Source organism: Montipora capricornis, chromosome 5 (genome assembly GCF_036669925.1).
Source record: "Montipora capricornis isolate CH-2021 chromosome 5, ASM3666992v2, whole genome shotgun sequence".
NCBI classification, from domain to species: Eukaryota; Metazoa; Cnidaria; class Anthozoa; order Scleractinia; family Acroporidae; genus Montipora; species Montipora capricornis.
This window is the reverse complement of record NC_090887.1, coordinates 19,209,294-19,229,293: the sequence shown is the minus strand read 5'-3', so window position 1 is coordinate 19,229,293 and position 20,000 is coordinate 19,209,294. Positions and strand designations below refer to the sequence as shown.

The 20,000-nt window shown below is 37.1% G+C and overlaps 2 protein-coding genes across 13 annotated transcripts in view; one reads left to right on the top strand and one right to left on the bottom strand.

The window, feature by feature from the left end:
- Window positions 1–20,000, bottom strand: part of LOC138049805 (doublesex and mab-3 related transcription factor 3, truncated-like) — a 199,411-nt gene that overhangs the window by 48,612 nt on the left and 130,799 nt on the right. The window contains exon 5 of the mRNA XM_068896246.1: window positions 2,367–2,514. The gene's annotated coding sequence lies outside the window, so the exon portion shown is untranslated. The remainder of the gene's footprint in view (window positions 1–2,366; window positions 2,515–20,000) is intronic.
- LOC138049803 (doublesex and mab-3 related transcription factor 3, truncated-like) overlaps window positions 1–20,000 on the top strand; it is a 66,478-nt gene that overhangs the window by 32,275 nt on the left and 14,203 nt on the right. For 7 of the 12 annotated variants that reach the window (XM_068896243.1, XM_068896233.1, XM_068896235.1 and 4 more), the window contains one exon: window positions 17,975–18,047. Coding sequence is in view for 1 of the 12 variants with exons in the window: in XM_068896232.1 (XP_068752333.1) it covers window positions 19,497–19,521 (25 nt within the window). In the remaining 11 variants the exon portion in view is untranslated. Of the gene's footprint in view, window positions 1–5,255; window positions 5,307–17,832; window positions 17,853–17,974; window positions 18,048–19,481; window positions 19,629–20,000 lie in introns of those variants that run through there. The other 5 variants (XM_068896239.1, XM_068896241.1, XM_068896245.1 and 2 more) reach the window with 5 other exon arrangements.

The following is a 20,000-nucleotide window of genomic DNA, read 5'->3' as shown; positions in this document are numbered from 1 at the left end:
CAGTGAACAAATTCACACAAGACTTTATTTAGAGATTTCTTTCTCTCACTTGTATTCAACAGTCTTTCCAAATTTTACTGCTATATTGCTTCGAAAAACATCGGGAAAACAAAATACAAGATAAATTACAATTATTTTGCAAAACATGTTATGGTAAATATGTTTCTGGCATTGTCTCGTGGGTGGTTCAATATAGTTTCTTCAAAACAACAACAAAAGAAACACGGCTGGTCACTGCGGCAAAATAAAGTTGAAATTGTACTTCCTAGCACTAAATTGCACATGATTCTTTTTCAAAGTATACAATAACTCATTTTATTATTATTCACCTCCAAGCATTAAGTCGAGAATGACACTACGTGGAGAAATGAAAGAAAGGGGAGGGGAGGGGAGGGAAGGGAAGGCATAAAGATGGGAGATGCACTTCCATTATTGTCTTATATTTGCATTACTAGTATCAACAGGTTTTTAACTCACTGATCAAGTCAGAGGTGTAATGCTGTGTGCTTGCCGATATAAACGAAACATAGAATTTCTTAGCAAAGAGTTCAAACTTGTTAACTCGAGCAAATTAACATCTAAATACCTAGCAGGAGAGCGCCTTCTTTTAATGGCGACAAAGGAGTACATTGGAGTCCCTTGCATCAAATGACAATAATTGCAAAACTCTTCAGTGCATGGACCTCGCAACTCACGCAAACTCAGTAGCCAATACGCGGCTTTTACCGCCCAACTTGATTGTTCTACTAACCTATCATTATGACGTTTTAGTTCGGTACGGTAAACCTGCTGACCCTCTTTTCAAGTTTCGAGTCGTAACAGTTACGAATAATCACTTTCTTCATCAGAACCGCTTCTTGGTCAGACAACCAGGCGACACACCACTTAATTACAAAGACTGACTAAACGTGTTAACGCTCAAAGACAATCTCAATAATAACGGGCATATGGAATATACGAGAAAAAGCGAAAACGTGTTTGTGAATAGTGATGCTTGGCTATAGGACAAGAAATCGACATGAACTTATAGGAATACTAATGCATTTAGCCCTTCATTATGATTCTGCCAGAGAGAATTTTGCTTTCACCTAAGTATGCAAAACATTAATTCCATATCCATGATGAATGCTTGACCAAAATAAATGCTTGTCCGTGAATTATTTGAGGCATTACAACACTTTTTGCAGGATATTTACTGGTTAGTACGGAAATAAAACCTCTTTCACGTTGATACCAAAATATGCTTTACATTTCCCGGCTACAATATTGATGTACCAAAGTAATTGTAATTGTTAAAAGTTCTGGGATTTTTCGTTTGGAATGGAGCAATATAGCTCACAGCTATATCGCTTGATGTTACTTTCACAAGCAAAGATATTGAACACACCGGTGTGGTAGATCGAGTAATACATTGTTGGGAATTAATACTGTTTCATCTCAATATTTCAACACTTTAGCTCAAGACCGGGCTGCAATATCTTCCGTCATTCAAGCTTTTGTCAAACCGTCGCCACCTAAATTATATCAATATCATTCTTACATATCATTATTAATAATCATAATTCTTATTAATAAAATGAATATATTGTTGCAATTATTCATGCTATGCGTTTTTGTCAAATCGACATCACTGTAATTCAACCCCATCATCGATATAGATTTGAAAACAAACCATATTTTATCACTTTGTTGAGTTAAAATCGAAATTTATGGAGTGAACAGATTGTCAACGAATTAAGGAATAACCATTATTATTAAATTCTCAACCTCGGATAATGCAATTCTCGTGCTCTGATTGGTTCACTCAATCTCGGTTATCAGCTCATATACCTTAGTTTGACCTTATATGGTAAATGATTGCGCTTAGCGTTGCTAAACTAAAAACTTTTACACCAGAAAGCGAAATTTCTCTTGGTATGAAGCAAAAGAAAAACGTTTTGTGGAACGTTTGGAACAATTTCGAAGCTTAGAAGTACGCGAAAAGGTAAGAAATGTTTTTGTCATGAGCCTGCGTCTGTCTGACCACTAGGTATTACACAAAATCGCATCTTCATCAATTTTTTTCGATTTCGCTGGGATTTTCTCCCTTTTTCCGCTCGTATTTCGTACTTCCAAACTTTTGGAGTTTAAGGAATTTAATAAAACAATTATTCCATTCGCTCTTGTTGGATATGAGACTGGTTATATCCAACCACCTCATATCCAACGCGCGCTCGTGGAATAATTGTTAAATAACCATTAGAAAATACCTGCAATCGGCGTAAAACTCCACCCCACATGGTGAAGCTCAATCAAAACTTTCCATAGTTTATCAAGTGATTTATTTCAAATCATCTGCGGTTATGACGAGGTAGATATTGTTTTACCTCTTCCTGTATTTTCTTCGTTTCTGCCAAGGATATCTTGCCCCATTTGGTCGATATACCTTTTGAAATAAATGGACCATCGTGTCGAGCCAAGCATCTCCTTGCTTTTCGCACGCTGTATTCCGCAAAAATAAATGACCACGACGACCTGGAAAATAGTTGCAGAAAAGACTTATTACATACCTAAATTAATGAGGGGACTTCATTTTGTTGTAACAAGAACGTCTGATTCTTAAGTCGAAGTGACTGGAACCAGACTGAAGAGAGAAATAAAAAGATAAAGATAAAGGCCATTTAGCCAAAGTTGGATTAAGGAGAACCACGCATGTCATTGCTTCGTGTGGCACACGAAAATGTTGTAAAGTGACTGGTCATTTCAGTGCCCTTTTCTATAAAATATACATTTCAATATTGGTGATTATTTCATTACGATGGATACCAACAGAGGCAAAGTATTCATGTCAAACGTAAAGTATATTTCTGAATTTGCCGTCAATATAGAATAATGAATATTTCACTGAAATTTGTTAGTAAGGTGATACTAATTACTCCTCCAACTAGTACATCACAAAATTTACTTCCATACATGCCGTTTCATCTGCACGAGATCTCTTTATGGTACACTATTCACAACCTCATTTATAATTCATTCATATATGTATTTCTCTCGCTCGCCAAGTTGTTCACAGCTCACCCTGGTGTAAGTATTCATGTCAATTGCTATTCTGAATTTCTTGATATAGCGTCATGAATATTCCACAGTAATGTGTTCACTAAGTTAATGCTAATTACTCCTCCAGCTATCAGGAGGTTTCTTTCGATACAAGTGTTGTTCCATCTGCATGAGGTTTGTAATGGTACTTTACTAACAATTCACCCTGACATCCCTTTCTGTCGCTCCGCAAATCGTACGCTTAGCTTTCATCCTGCTTTTGTTGAGTCTTAGCCAATTTTCAGTCTCACCAATAGTATTGGTTCTTACTGAAGAAGCTCGAAACAAACACAAAACTGAGACAAGGTCGGAACCAATCATAGTGAAAATCTCAAATCTTGGGAGGGAAAAGTGATAATCGTTAATTTTTAGTGGCGACCTGGGAACAAGGGTTTTCGTATTTCACAAAGGACCTAGTACCAAACACGATTGCTCAATTCACATTTATATGTTTGAAAGTCACGAGTAGCTATTTCGATATTAAAAAAGCTTGGATAATTTAACAAAACTTTTATTACAAGAGGAAGGCAAATGCCTTCTTAATTAATTTTCCCGATCAATGCGGTTATCACGATGTCTCTCATTATTTAGTTTTCCTCAACACAAAGCTATTTTCAATGATAGCATTTACGACACAGAACTTGTAAATGAAACCGTTTGTCAAACATGTTTAATTTAGCTAGCTTACTTTAATTAGAAAAAAGGCAATTAAGAGAGAAGAATTAATTCGCACGCCTTGGAAATTATGGCGGACAAAGCACAAGTAGTTTCCGCATGTTTCCTTAATAACTTTGCGAATGAGAGGTGTGGAGTTCTCAGATAAAGCGATAGTATCTTTCGTAATTTTTAGAAAACTTTTTGGCTATAAAGGAGTTTTTGTGAACGTTTCCGTAAATGTTTCTCTGAAGATTTCATTCAATTTCATCCATGTGATGAAATTGAAATTTCCTTAAACAGTGGCTTGTCTGGTTCCAGCGTTTTCGAAACCAAATTGTCACCAAGCATTTTCCGGCCATAAAATAATTACCCAAATCAACGGCAGGTTTATTCCTATAAGAACAAGAAACTGACCTATCAGTCTGAGTTTCACTTTGTTAATTTGTTTAAGGCATTCTAAAACAGTTTAATAATGTTTAAACCAAATTACTATATCGGATTACAGAAAATGACTTCGTGTATCTTGTAAAATGAAGAAATGCGGTATGCATTTTAAGTGTAACTTTGAATTATTTTAAGACAGACCAAAAAATATATGCTACCGATTATTTTTGTCAAAGGGTCGTTTACACTTGTTACAAAACTACAGAGAACTTTTCTATCAAAAAGCTACTCTCATTGTCCAACCCCTGAGAAAATTTGTCACATCTTAGTAAATGTTTACTTTAAAAAAAACATAACAAGTCGTTTTGTTGACGATTTAATTCGTCTTTCCTCTAGCGTAGTCATTACCATTTGTATGTCTTCCGGCAGGAACAAAAACTAAGCCAAAGGATATAATCATTTACCAAGCGCTTTCTGTTTACTCTCGTAATAGGATAAATTTTTTCAAATCAATTTAGCAAAGGTTGAAAATAAATTATCGTTTCTTCGCTTTCTCTTTAAGTTTGACGTTTCTCACGTTCAGCAACTAAATCCAGTCATTGCAACAAATGTTACCTTAAATAAGGGCGGGAAATATGTAGCAAAAATAGTAATAATTATCCTAAATGAAAACGGTTTCGTATTCAAGCACCTTATGGTGTCTTACGAAACGTCTATTGTTTACCCTAAAAAAGAGGTTATCACTTCAGAAACTCGAGTAATCGTTTGCGCCTTTCATGTCTCTCTAACATTTCTAACCAAACGTAGAAAAGGCCGAATACGTAAGTTAATCTTTGATCTTCAGGTAAGCACGTAAGAAGTCATAAAGGGGCTACAAATACAGAAATTATTTTAATGATTTTACAAGGCTTTAAAAATAGGAATTTTATGTTGTTAATCAGGCTTTTCGAGGAAGGATCCTTTGTCTCCATGCCAAGTTTTCAATTTATCAACTATTTAAAAAACTTTGTTTAAGGATAAACAATGACCTGTTAGCTTCCGTCATGAAACGAAAGTATTTATTCTCAAATTACTTAACTATTTCAATGCAATTAGTTAAAAGGAGATAATTTCAAACGAACGAGAGCAGTTTACTCAGGAGGATGAAAAGAAGCTAAACGCGGAACTGATAGCCGATAAACTTAAGGGTAAGTAGTGACATTGTCCTTGAATGCAAAATCCATTTTCAAGTCTTGTTTCAATGATTCTGAATGGTACATAAAAAAAAACTGCTTATCTACTTATTGAGTGCTACAGATAAAAAAAAACCCTGAACGAAGTTTAATGGCCTCGTGTTTGCTATAGCCCAGTATAGTAGAACATCTTCGCTTGTAATTGTTCATGGTCCCTCACCTTTTTTTCTGGTATGCCAGAACCATTAATGACCAAAATCTTACGAAATCTGAAAAACTAAACTAAACTAAACTAAACTAGAATAAGCTGAAAACCCAAAAACTGCCATAAGTAGTTTCCATTCCGACCTTTAAATAACAACATAAATCATCCGGATTTCAAACAGTCAACAAAATTCGCAAACTGACTCAAAAACCCGAATTAAACAATAAAATAAGAGAAAAATAATCAGCGACCTCAAAATTAACATTCATTTGTCTAAGATCGATACAACAACATTTTTAAACTCATACACATGCTTTGAAAAATAGGAAGTCGGAAAATATGAAGAGTCTAAGTAAAGGAATGGTTTTGTCCTTTGGTTCCAGAGCTGAAGCGCCATAAATTATATGCACAACTTAGTCTTCCGTTTGGAAACAGTTGATTTTGCCATGTGGTAAAAAATCTAGCGTGATTAACTAAAAAATAATAATCCGAACTCGATGACTGAGCATTGCTAATTCGTCGAAAAGGGTTCGGACTTTTTTCTTCTTTTCATAAGTAAAATAAACAAACACTGCATTCGGTAGGAAAAATTTCTTTAGGTTAATACGGGTTTCGACAAGAAATTGTTAACCATGTGAATAACCAAGCGCAAGACTGGTTTCACCCCATCAAAGATGGTCTTTTATAGGGAACAAAAGAGGATAACAAAAAAGACTTTAACTGATAAATTTCTCGGAGTTGCGATTGCTCGTATTCGTGGAATTAATTGTAAAGAGGTTTTGTACACTCAACAGTGCGGACATATAAGGGATACCAATTACAAGACTGACTGGTTAACAAACGTCTTGTTGCCTGGCTACAATCGTTGCTTTCACAAGAGGAACTCACATAGTACGTGCAGCAACTGATTGCCGATCTTAGTGTTCACAGAAACTCCACTGCGGACGAAATAACCTTTACTTCAAGGGATCGATCGGTTGAGGCCATATTTGAAGTATTTCCGAAGCATGCGCAATGGGATTGAGGGAAGAATTTTTCAACTGCGCATGTACAGAACGGAAACTCGCACTCCCATTCGTAAATAAAATAATTAGGGACTTTTAGATCAGAGGACGAGGACGACTACGAGTTTTCCGTATTGAAGATAAGCATAAGGTTTGGAGGTCGACATTTTTCGAACTGCGCGTGCTCAGAACGGAAACTTCGTACTTGTTCTCGTCTTCCGAACTAAAGGTTCCTATTAATCTAAATTAAAATTAATCAAAATAAAGTAAACTAAAATTGAATTAATTTACAAGCAACCTATCTAAAAAAATGCGTCTTCAGCCCGCGTTTAAAAACGCTGAGGGATTGAATTTCATGGACAGGAGAAGGAGATTCTTCCATAAAAGAGGTACAGGATATGTGAAAAACCAGCCCGTGATCCTTTGTAGGATGCATAACTCACAAAGCCAATTTATAATAAAATAGTACTATTGGGTCCTAAGAATATCTACTCTTTGATTTACTCTGATCAGTTCACTGAGATAGGATGGAGTAAGGTAATTCATTACTTTCAATGCAATAATAAGAATCTCAAAGGAAATTCTGTAACTGTCAACTGAGTGAACATCAATCATTTGAACGTAATATCATATTCAATACATACATGTTTATTAGATGTTTTGGCGTATTGCATTGCGGAGTATTTTAACAAGTTTTGCTGTATTTTGATTGGTTCTGCAACTGCACGAATAACCAATCGCACAAATAATTAAATGTACAATATTTCGAGCGTTATCTGTTCAATAACTTACGGTGATGGATAATAAGAAGCCTTATTGGTGTAGGCCTGATAAATTAAAACTAATAAAAGAAAAAAAAACCTGGAAATGGGATAAACGGAGAGAGGTCTTTTGCCAAAACGTTTAAGGATCCTTTGCGCGTTCTAGGATTTCTCTCAAAATGCATCATATCCGTTAAAGCCAAAATATGAAATTATTTCGACGCTTTGATGGCCATTTTTGTCAGAGACTGCTAACATAAAAGATTGACAAGTGACAATCAAGTCAGTAAGACAACTGATGACGTATTTCGATTTCAAGAATAACTTTTGAATTTAAAATTCAGCTTTATCAACCCAGCTGAGATAAAGCTGCCTTAGCGTATGTCTACACCGTTTCAATCTGTTAGTTTTCTGGAGGCGGAGATTTTCCACGAGCGCACCAGTAAACTGTGCCAAAAAATGTATTATCGAGGATAATAGTTGAAAATCGTTACGACTGAGGAAAACATTATACATTGTTTTTTTAATAACAACGCTTAATCTTAGGGTTGAGGCTGAATGTTCACACTTTTTTTCTGACTGTAATATGAGCCTCAAAAATGTTCTTAATTTGTTAACGTTGTGTGACAGAGCGACTTTCCTATGACCTTGAAAAAGTGTTCACAATTTGTTTCACGGACCAATGCTTGGCAAGATTAAACAAAGCTTCTCCTTATTCCCGCCAAAGAATCTCCTAATATGGGCAGTAAACAGTTCGATTGCCCAATCACATTACTGCATTTCAAATGACGTCAAAGCGAAATGCCGATCGCTTTCCAGAAAGTTCCATGGAGAGATGACGTTGTTTGCATCCGTGTTCGCTAAGCCAATGAATGTTTTTGTTCGATAAGCCGATTAAATGTTTTGCATTTTTGTTTACGTTCTGTTTTTACGTTTATTTTTCAAGGTGTTCGACTACAAACTGAGTTGTTCTTCAGTGTATCATACAATAAGAAAATCACATTGTTAATGTCAAAAAATGTCCCTAAGCATGAGTTAATTGTCCTGTTAGACTACAGTTTTACACTTCTTAGACTTTTATTTATTCTACTCACAAAAACAAAAACAAATGAGCAAATGATAAAGACTTTCTTAACTGACTCTCAGCCCGGGTATATTCTTCGTATATTTAATAAACGATAAATTACGTGAAATGTAACAAAACGAAATTTTAATGCAGTAACTTTTTAATATGTCATATGTATTTTTTTTAATTCAAGGGGGGGGGGGGGGGGGGGGGGCCTTCCACAAAATTAATCTGATGGGGGGGGGGGGGGGGAGGGGTATGCGAAAACAATCGGAAATTGGGGGGGGGGGGCATGCAATTTTCAAATTACACTCCTCCAAAACCCACCAGCCCCAGATGCCCCATAAAAAATGAACGGTCCCTTATCAAAATTTTGGTTAATCTCAGCCTTAACGTTTCTTAAAGGTTCTTTTAAAAAGGAGTGAATACATCACCACGGGACATGTCGTGGATTGTTTATTCAGGGATTGAGAACAAATGCCAGTAGTGTATTACAAGGGAAAACACAGGCTGACTTGGTGTCCATATTTTATCTAAACAAAAAATAAAAGGAACGATGGAGATGCACACTTTGGCGCAAACAATGAATGAAGGGATTGCGCATCGAACATGTTCGCGAATAATTGTACTTGTTAGCCATCCTCTTTTAGAAAGGAAAATTGTTTTAGAGCGATAGAGAAAGCAAGCGACGTCGACAGAAAATTGTATCAAACAAGTTTCTTGGAGACAGAGAGACAATCCAAACTATATACATCACGGTAATTCTTAATACTATTTAAATACTTTTTCTTTGTTTTAAAGCTAGATTGTATTTTTCTTTTTTGCAACCAAGTAATGAGATGAACGTTGTTTATTAGTAATGATGTGATAAACTGTTGAAGTCCATTTACTCCAAAAAGAAAAGCCTTCTAATTTTGTCTTCAAGAAGAAACGAGTGGGTGGAAAAATACATGTAATGATAAAAAGATTGTACCTCGTTAAATGGCAGTAAACCATTGTTCAGAGCCTAAAGCTGCAGCTTTTGCAGACTCAATTTCTCCACACAGTGGATACCCGCATTGTTCGACCGTTCCATTCCAAGGAAGATCTCTCCAAATTGCGCATGTAAGACAATGGAGAATTGCTTTGGGGGTCAAGGAACATTTTGACCAGCAGTGACGGTTTTAAGACCTTGGAAAACAGAGCTGTTCTTTTCGTTAGATAAAGCTGGCTTCACAAGGAAAGCAGACAGTTACAAGGCCGGTCGAGTCAAAATAACAATTTTACCGCTATTTTACCAGAAGAGAGATGTGAGTTAACGATATTAATGTCTTTGTCACCTGCTATAGTGCCTTCTTGTCATTGTTTTCGACCACAAAGATCCTTTAAATACAAGCTAACTACACGAATTTGAAATAATAGCCCCTAAAGTTTTAGTAATTACGAAACTGTTGTTTGCTTGAGAATTCACCCTCGTTGCCTTGTTCACGTTCAGATATTCTTTTGAATTTTCAGTTTAAGAACGAGGCAAAAAGGGCCAATTTGCAAACAAACAAACGAATACTAAAATGGCGGCCATTTTGGAATAAGGTGTACACCAACCCTGCTCCTTATTAGGGAGCTTAAGCACGCGCATTTTTGAGACGAGGACTGCAACCGGAAGAGAACACTTCGCGTGCCAGGACAGCGGTGTCTTCCAGATTTTTATACTTATCATCTCTAATGGAGAAAAGATACTTAGCAATGTAAATGAGGTTGTGTGAAGACAAGTTAAAAGAGAAAACAGCTCACTTCCGGTTGCCGTCCGTGATTAATGGTTTCTAGGGAGCTTAAGCATGCGACGTTTTTGAAGAACGACAACCGGAAGTGGGTTGATTTCCCTTTTAAATTGTCTTCACACAACCACATTGATGTTACTAAGGAGCGTTTTAAACGTCGCATTTTACATGTGCCGAATCTAATGCAAATGAGCGAAAACAATACATTTTTCTCATTTGCATTAGATTCGGCACATGTAAACTGCGACGTTTAAAACGGGCCTAAGTATCTTTTCTCTATTAGAGGAGACACTACTGTCCTGCCATGCGGAAAGTTCACCTCCGGCTGACTCCCCAGTGACAGCCCTGCTTGGCGAAACTACACATATTTCATACACAAGTATTAGTAACTTCAGTGTTCGATGTAAAACTAACTAGTGAGAACAACAAAACGCTGAAACGTAGGAATTTAACTACTGAACTTTCGTAAGCGACGAATTTCACATGTTACAGTTCATGTTAGTTGCGCTGCATCGGTAGGGAAGTAATACAGAGACACCAACTCGGTAGAAGAGGCTCACTGACGTTTCAACATTTTAATAGCTAACGAGTTTAAATGTTGATAGCTTTTAAAGTAACTTCTAAATCTTGTTATCTAGATCTATAAAATAACTAAGATAATACGCGCACTCTCATTGGCCAATAGCTGTAAACACGGCTGTGACATCACACGAATTTTGATTGCTTATGTGTTGTCAGACGCACGTTTTGATTGGCTGGTAGGAAATATGAGCGTGTATCAAGAAAATCTTTTTCAATCAAGAAGTAAAAAAACAGCATTTTTCTTCACTTGTCGAATAATTTTTGAGAAATATATATATTATAAAAGCAATGGAGGACTTTTTCCGTGTCTACATAGCGTCATCTAAACACTCCGGTAGTTGGGAGAATTCTCGACAGTTATGAAAACCCGAGTTGCAGTTGAGGGTTTACAAACTGTCTCCCAAAACCAAAGTAATTACTTTGGCCAATCAACAAAGGACGGAGACAATGCGGTAAAGCAACCAAAACTCGAAGTAATTACACGTAGAAAAAACCAAAGAATTTCGCTAATTACTTTCGACATTCAATTGAAAACCGCTCTATATGAAAGAAAAAAAATTGATTCTCGCAATTAAGGACGGTGCCTACTAAGTCAAAGGTATTTTTACGCGGTTTCCGGAATATGCGGGAAAAGCAGATCTTAACAAGTATTATTGAAATCCAAAAAGAAAATTGGGGGTAACCACGCATTTTTCGAAGATAATTAATCAACAATATTTGTAAAAAGCTTTAGAATACAAAGCAATGTATGGCGTTATTTGCCAAATTGAAGCTTAATTATCTCTGAAAAATGCATGGTTACCCCAATTTTCTTTTTGGATACCAAGAGCACTTGCTAAGTTTTTCTTTTTCCGCATAGTTTTGAACCGCGCAAAAATATCCCTGTGTTAATAAGCACCACCCATAGGAAATCCGAGTACCTCGAGATGCGCAAACCGTATGCGCAATAACAATAGTAGGCACCGTCATTAACTGAAAAATTAAAGCAATTATAACTTTACAGACAGACACCTGAGAAATTCAGGTGGCATCAACAGGATTCGAAACCATGACCTGTGCGATGACGGTGCATGCAATGTTCTACCAACAGGGCTATGAAAACACACTTGCAGTTGGGAGCGGATCACTTTGTCGAGCTCGCGTGTTCCCGGGAAAGGACTGATGAATGAAACAATTCAATATATTTGAAGTGCGGTTTACAGACGAAAGATAAACGTGATCCTCCCACTATATAACTTTATAGATACCTGAAAATTCACGGTGTTCCTTTAGAATTTTACTACCAAACCATATGCGTCACTGACTCGGAAAACATATTTCCTATAATACGTCATCACGATTTTAGGCAGAAAATGTCAAACTTCAAAAATTAAGCGAGGGACCTAAACGAAGAACAATTTTAAACTGAATGGCGACTTGAGCAGCTCCAGGTAATCGATGACTGAAAACAATAAACTGCGCAATAAATAGCATCTGAGAAAAGTACTTTTCAGCAGTTTTCAAATGAATGGCTATACGGGTTTGGAAGTATTTCATCCGCTGACTCGTAACTTTGATTCACCATGTATAACGATCGATTCCAGCCAGTCTTTGAAATCTGTAGCAAATAGTTAGACACACAAAGGAAGACTATAATTCCTACGTGCTTTCTGTGATAGACAGAGAACAAAATTACTACGCCGGGGTGCCAATAACCCGCAGTTTGATCGGTAAAACCATTGCTGAAAGTATTTGATGTGGTTAGTTACAGTAATGACCATGCTTTGTTGGCGAGGAAGCTAAAAGTGATGTTTCTTTGTTCAAGCTCACCTTACTGATTCGTCGTTTCATTTACAGCTGAAACGATTTGTCTATCAATATTTGTTATACTTTGCCTAACTTCACTGTATGGTGCAGGTGGAGTGCTATTAGCTACCATTGCGTGCATGGTGATATCACGTCTTACGATATTTTTTTTAAGAAGAGGTGCTGGCCCACGGTAGAACTAGTGACATAATTACAATGTGAATCGTCACAACTGAATCAGGCACTGAAATATCGCGATGTCCATTCAATGGATGTTAGCACAGCTGTTTCTTAGGCGGATGTGATATATCTAGTGACAGGGGAGACCTGTTCTTTGACATAGCAATGGAAAGTTACGATTGTGTATTTAAAGCAGAAGAGAAGAATAATTCAAACACCAGAGTATTTATCATGACCGTCACGCCCACTGAGTGACGATGCACCGCCTCCAAATCAACATAAAGCGAATTCAACCACATCATATAGCATTGTCCTTAAAACAAGGCAGATGAAATCTCTCTTTAATTTGTAAACGCATTCATAGATTATAATATAGTCTCTCTTTGAAGGTCATATGTTGTGATTAACAGCGTGACTGTGTGATAGTAAAAATATATGAAATGCATACATTTAGAACTACGGATTGTGAGAAATTACAGACCCTCTGACTCGGAGTACGAGACTGACGTATGAAATTCACTTCGTAAGCTCAGTAACAATTGTTGACCAATTCCTGTTTTTAAAATCATCTTGTGACTCGATAAGGGAGGAATAAGGAATTATAGTTTGTGGAAGCAGTGGGGTTGAAATTGGCAACTTCTGAGAACAAATAGTCTCTTGCGCCGGATCTTTAATCTCTCCCCGTTTGATCAGCAAGAAGTAGGATTTACGTTCCTTGAAATTATGTAGGTTGCCATTGACCGGAAATAATCTTAGCTTTATATAACACAGTTCAAATAACTGACATAGACGCCATAGACGGCGACTAGAAAGTTATTTGTTAACTACACTGCAACCCGTGAATGTCATCTAAACACCTACGCAACACCAATACAAAATGACCTTGTACGTCATTAGCTGAAATCATCAAATATGTGGGCTATAAGAATATGGGTAGGTTCGTTGTTATTCTGAAACTCAAACGTTTAAAGATTTGAAGTGCTATCTGTGAATGACAAACCCAGCTGATAACATTTTACACCCGAATCTTGGTTATTCGCTGGCAAAATTGCAAACAACTACGAAATACAATGCACCAGACAATACGGCTAAACAAACAGTAATATCTTTTTCTGTGCAAACAACTAATAGTCAAAGAACCAGCGCAAAAATCAACAAAAAGCATCACAAAAATACGCCGCAGACAGAAAAAGATAGTTTAAGAAAATGTAACGATTTTGATCACTGAGAAACAGAGCTAAAGACAACAAGTGCTACCGCTTGCTCGAGATAGCAAATATGAACAGTCAGATCGCTCGTTTACCATAAAGAGATTTGCTCATTGGGGAGGACACAATGCATTATACACTACTGATGCATTGAAAAAGAAAACAGACCTATTGACACAACACTGACTTAATTTGAACCACGATTCAACCACGCGGTTAGTTTATTGTTGATGCCGAACAATAAGAAAAAAATAGGCACGCATTGCGTACGTGTGGTAGTGCAGTAACACAGCGCTTTATTCCACAACTGTCAACTGAGCTGCGTTTTGTTTTCCAGGAGATTCAAGTTGTCTTTGCGTAATATGTAGCTGTAATCGTACATGATATTGTTTTGGTACCATATATCATTGTAGTGCCAAGTTAGATGTCTTAGGTAAATAGCCCGCTGAGAAGACATGTGGTTACCAGTAAAATACTAAACCCGGAAAGATTGAAGAAAATAAAAGGGAATGGAGAAACATTGGCTTCGAGGCTGACATGTTGATTATTTTCAAGTTCCCTTACAACGTCTTTATCACCACAAGCCTCTGATAGCTTTCCAAGACAAAAGTTCACTGAAGTTAGTCCCTGTCCGACGGGGTTAGTATTGGGATGAAGGACCTCATAATGTACGACTTGCAGTCAGAAACACTACAGTGCACTACCACTCATTGTAACAGTTCCATGCAACGTAAGCTTGTTTAACCATAGGATTCTTTAGCTCAGTTTAATACTGCTAAATACACTTTTAGGCTACTTGATTGACAGAAACCACAAAATTACAGTTTGGTAAGGAAAAGCACTGGCGGTACTCAAATAATTGTGCTACGAGGAAGCAAAATTGAAGCCATGAGATCTTGGATTGTCGGGGATCGCTTTGCGGCGTCTTTTGAACCTGTCCACTCATGCAACCTTACTGAGCTGAAAGAGTGCAATTCTGATTTGAAAATGTAGTAATCGATACAATCACTGCCATACATAAGGTGAAACATACGATATTTGTACCACAATTGTCAGAGGAGAATACAGTCTGAAATAGCTAAGCTCACCTTCATTGTTTTTACGGGAGAGCTTACGTGTTACATAACGAAACATTTGTCAGATCCTTGTTGACAGTGCTTGACGAATTAAAGGTTCTTCTTTTTGATACACATGTTTCTAGCAAAAATCCCAAATTACATCAATTAACTGTTCGTAGCAAGGAATTAACTTCTTATTTACGTTCAGATGCATCCAAAATTAGTTTCGAGATTTTTACAGTTCGTTTGACATGCTCAAGGCAAAACGCGGTGCTACATTTTCAAATTCAACCCTTTCGCTCCCATAAGGGCGACTGAGACTTATAGGGCCAGTTATTTAAGTCTAACTTAGGCCGCGGCATAAGACAATCAGTGGACCTCCAAATCTGTTTATAAGCGGTATATTTTAAGTAGATAAATTGCTGTCTAGTCTGGAATGCAAACCTTCTTGTTACCATCAGCAGCAGACAATATTTAGATATGATTGTTGGCAATATTGAAAATGGCTTAGAACGCGGTTTTGTTAAACTTTGTCTAAACTATGTTCTAATAACCGACCCATAGATTTTTACTCTTTCTAACGCCAGACGATTTTACTCAATCAATGGAGAACCCCTCGGGAGTGAATGGGTCAGGCCGCGTAAAAAATTACAAATAAAAGAAAAGAAACGACAGAGAACACTGATTACCTGAGAAGAAACGCTGTTCTTGAAGTTAAAAAGAAATAAGCTGGCAATTGCAAGTTATTGACACGAGTTCATCTGACGCGTCCAAGGGAGAAATTTCTAAAAATAGCTCCTGAACGATGAAATGAATTAATTAGGGCGCCTACGCAAGGACAACTACGCCGCCAACGAGAACGTCGTCTAAAAATATTACTTCCCGTTATTTTAATAACTTCTTTGTAAATCCAAGTTGTTCGGAATGGAAAGTGGGTATCAGCCTTGCAGTCAAGAATTGTGTGGTTGTATGGGGAGAAAATTAAAAATGTTTCGTCATGTTCTCACGTCCTCTACGCAACCTTAACTTAGGTAATTCCGGTCGTTAGGGACCTTAAGATCTACGACGGCGACTTCAACGAAAACGTCACCTCGAAATATCACTTTGCTTTATGATAATTCTTGCGCGGTTATTCTGTCTCGTTCACTTCTTACAATTTAGGCGAAGTATCCTAAAAATATATTGGTACGAGCAGTTACAAAGTGAAAATAGAGAATGAAAGATTCTCTGTTGCATGCTCACGTTGTCGTCAAAACCTTAAATTTGGTGATTTCACGTCGTCCTTACGCAGAGTACCGCAAGAATTCGTCCTAAAATCCGTGCTGCACGTGCAGCACGATTATTAATGCTCTTTTAACCAATGATATCAATGTTTTGCGGTGCTGTTGTTGCCGTCGCCGTCGTAAAATCTTAAGCTCCCTGTTGCCAGGACGAGGACGGCAAAGAAATGTACCAAAATGAAAAATACACCTGCAGGGCGTGCAGAGCTTTTGTTTTTGCTCATTAGAGCTATTGTTTTGTGGCCTTCTCGTAGCCGCTTAGTCGTCGTCCTTGCGTAAACCCTCTAAAGATCCTGGGTCGACGGTTTGTGTCTATCTTATACCTTTAAGATGCCTAAAGCAAGAACTTGAAAACAAAGCAAAAAAGCCTAGACTGACTGCCTCTGCTATTGAAGTAGATAGGCATATCCTTTGAATTATAACTTCAAATGACATTTTTGCAAAGTTAACTTACAGAGTTATTCTTATCAAATTAAATTAAAAGGTAACTGATCAAAAACAATTTTCTGTGTAAAATTAAACCTCAGGGGTTTTAATCAAAATGGAGGAAATTCACGGTCACCGTTTACTGTCTAAAAAAAAAATCAAGTTCTACGTAAGAAAACTCCAAATAATAGGCGGAATCAACTCAAAGTAGGACAGAAAACATGATGAACTTTTTTTTGCGACGGAAATTATTTCCCTGTCCGTTGTAATTCCCATAAATTCTGAACTCCTTAAGAATAATTTAGGCAATGGCAAAACGCCAAACAAGCACATTGAATTCAGTTCAAACTGGATGGCAGTTCTAGTTATGGGAACTGAAGAAAGATGTTGAAAACGTTTTTTTGAAACCATGCTTAAAGCTTACTATACAATGTCGAACTTCCAAGAAACGTAACAATTATCTAAAGAAACACGATGTTGCGTCGGTGGCAAATGCAACACGAACATTGTGGTATGATAAGGTATTTTGGCCACTGGGCAATATAAGTTCGACGGTAAGACCTAAGTCATGACGAATGATTATAGGGAAAAATGCTCCGACGAAGGTCATTGCCGGGGTCAACTTCTAAATTCCATTCGAGTTCTTATAAACCCAATTGGATACTAATTTTTTGTGCTAGAAATATCCGCTTTGCATCCGAATGATTTTTTGACGAAAAAAGAACAACGTTAAAAGTATGCGTAGAAGGAAGAATGACATCGGCTTGTTTTGTATAACTCCGGTCAAATTAAAACAGAGATAAAAGAATCCACAGTCTTCCTTTCGCCAAGCACCTGCAGTCAAACTTGTCTTTCTTGTGACGTTTCTGACAGTCAACTTACTTAAGTTATTAAGAAATCAATTATAAAAGAAACCCAGTTTCTGAAGTTAATGAAATTTCGTGCTGAGGTTGACGGTGGAGTTTTCGTAAATGGAAAGTTAATACATTAATGAGTATCGAGAAATGATACCGAGGACGCCTTCTACGCTATAAAACACTTTTCTGTGGTCAAAGAAGATTCTTCGCGGTAAGATCAACGAAACGCGCCAGCGTTGCCAGGCTCACAAGCGCAGCGGCTGAAACTCGAATGACGGCAACAAAACCACATTACCTTCTTTACTTAGTAATCTTCTTTATAACTGAGTGAACCTTAGGAACTAATTTGCTCTGGGCTTTGATGCACCTTAAAGAGGACTTGCACAGATTTGGTAAACCATAACATTTTCCATTAACTTTTTCATCTCGTGACTTCACGAGGAAAGTTTACAATCAATTTATCTTGATGGTCATCTGCAGAACGTACAATTAATGATGTAATTTTCATTTTCAGTTGGCACAAAACACGCTTACTCTGAGAACTAGTTATTCAGAATCCACAACGTCAGTCTCCCAAGAGATTCCAGGTAAGATCAAAACCAACTGACTTCTCGATGCAAAATATCAAGAGTACTGAACGAAAGTTGAACAAACCACCCAGTGAAAAATTGACTGCAAGTACACAATTTTATGATCAGTACTTGCTTCTTCATAAATATTTAGCAAACGGCTGTAATTCTATAGAAATTAAGTTGCACTTTGAACGCGAAACCTCCACTAGGTTTAAAATTTTTGAAACACGTAAACTTCTATAACACGTTGACTAATATTCACTGTTTTTCAAGAAAACTCAGTGGAAAATGTCCCTCTTCAATTTTCCTCGCACCTGTGCGTCATTCAGTAAAACTCTGAAAATCAAAACCTTCCACTGACAAGCATGAGGTGGGTTAAGGGCCTATGACGGCAAAAAACGTTTTGCGGGAATACTTTGACACGATGACTCAAAACTTAACCGTCTTCGCTTTAATTCTCTGAAGATTTTGCAACGTGCATCAAGCTTATTTTAAAGGTTTACGTCTTCCAAAGGTGATTACTTCCGCTTTTAACAAAACAAAAATTTTATTTCGGAATCTTTGCACTTTTTATCTAGGATAGTAGGGCCTATAATTTGCGTGCAAAAAGGCCAATAAAACCCGAATCAAAAGACGCAGATATGCCCAAAAGTCAATTGAGAATTAATCATTTTTAGATATAACTGTTAAGGCTAGATGTAATGTAAACTTGTCTTGTCAAAAAGCAGCCATATTTCACGCCATTAAGAAACTTGGCATTGATTAATAGACTGCCAATGTTGTTTTTGAGACTGTGTGCGAAAATCTTCATATTCTTCGAGTGTGCTTCGAGTTCATCAGTCGAGTCCAATGCAACATTTTCTTTGTTCAAAACTATTACTTGGGTTTGTTTGAATTTGATCAAAGCTTCCATCGCGACAAAGTTAAACAACAAATTCACACATGAAATTTGCTTGTTTTGCGTAAATATCAAGGAAATGAGTGAACATTACAATCAATCATCGATGCTCATTGCCTTAATTTTGGCACAGGGCGAAATTAACACTCTAAACTCACAAATCACGCCTAAAGCGGTTTCCGTACGTGGTATAGTCATGATTTAAATTTAATTTTGGAGGTGTTATCATTGAGAAATCTTAAAATAAGATAAAAGCGTATGTAATAAAATGGTTTGTCTTCCATAAAACCGTGATGAATGTGTATTTAATCTGTGCTAAGGTCGAGAAGCTACCGCTTGACCGGAAAGAATATAATGCGAAAATCCGCGATAACGGTTATAAGGAAAAAAGCGATCGGCGCTTGTTTAAGTCGAGAACAAAAGCGTCTTTCTAATTACAATTACTTTCCGGATCACAACAAAGCATTGCGTATTGCGTCAAGTTAATTTTACACCGCCATTTATTACATATTGCTGTGTCTACCACGCGCAAAGTCCCCAGTAAAAGAGAGCTAAAGAGAAATGGCATGGGTATATTTTTCAACGTTTTTGGTAGGTTTGGACTGCCGGCGAGCATATTAACACGATCACAGTTTCTAGAGTGCATTTTAACTCAAAATGTTAATGATAAAAAGCACAGTGCTTTTCTGAGGAAACAGGTAAAGCTGTTTAAACAGAAGTTATTTCTAACATCTTCCCGTGCAGATTAATTGCTGGTTTCCATTTTAGGTTGGAAAGCGTCGCGTGATTATTTCTTGCTGTTTCCTTCATTTTTTGTGAAGGATCACCTCAGATTTCTGTTTCGTTTATACCACTTAAGTGTTCATAGTTCACACTCTCCCTCCATTAGAATTATTGTAATTTAATTTTGTGGTGGGTAATTTGCATTACTCCATAATGGTTTATAAGTTGATCAAGACTGCTCGGTTAGTGAATGTTTTGTGGGCTACCTTAACGATAAACAAATCTATTCTGTTCAAATCTCTGTCCAAATGGCTTAAGTTGAGGCTTTTATCTATGCCTAAGGCTTT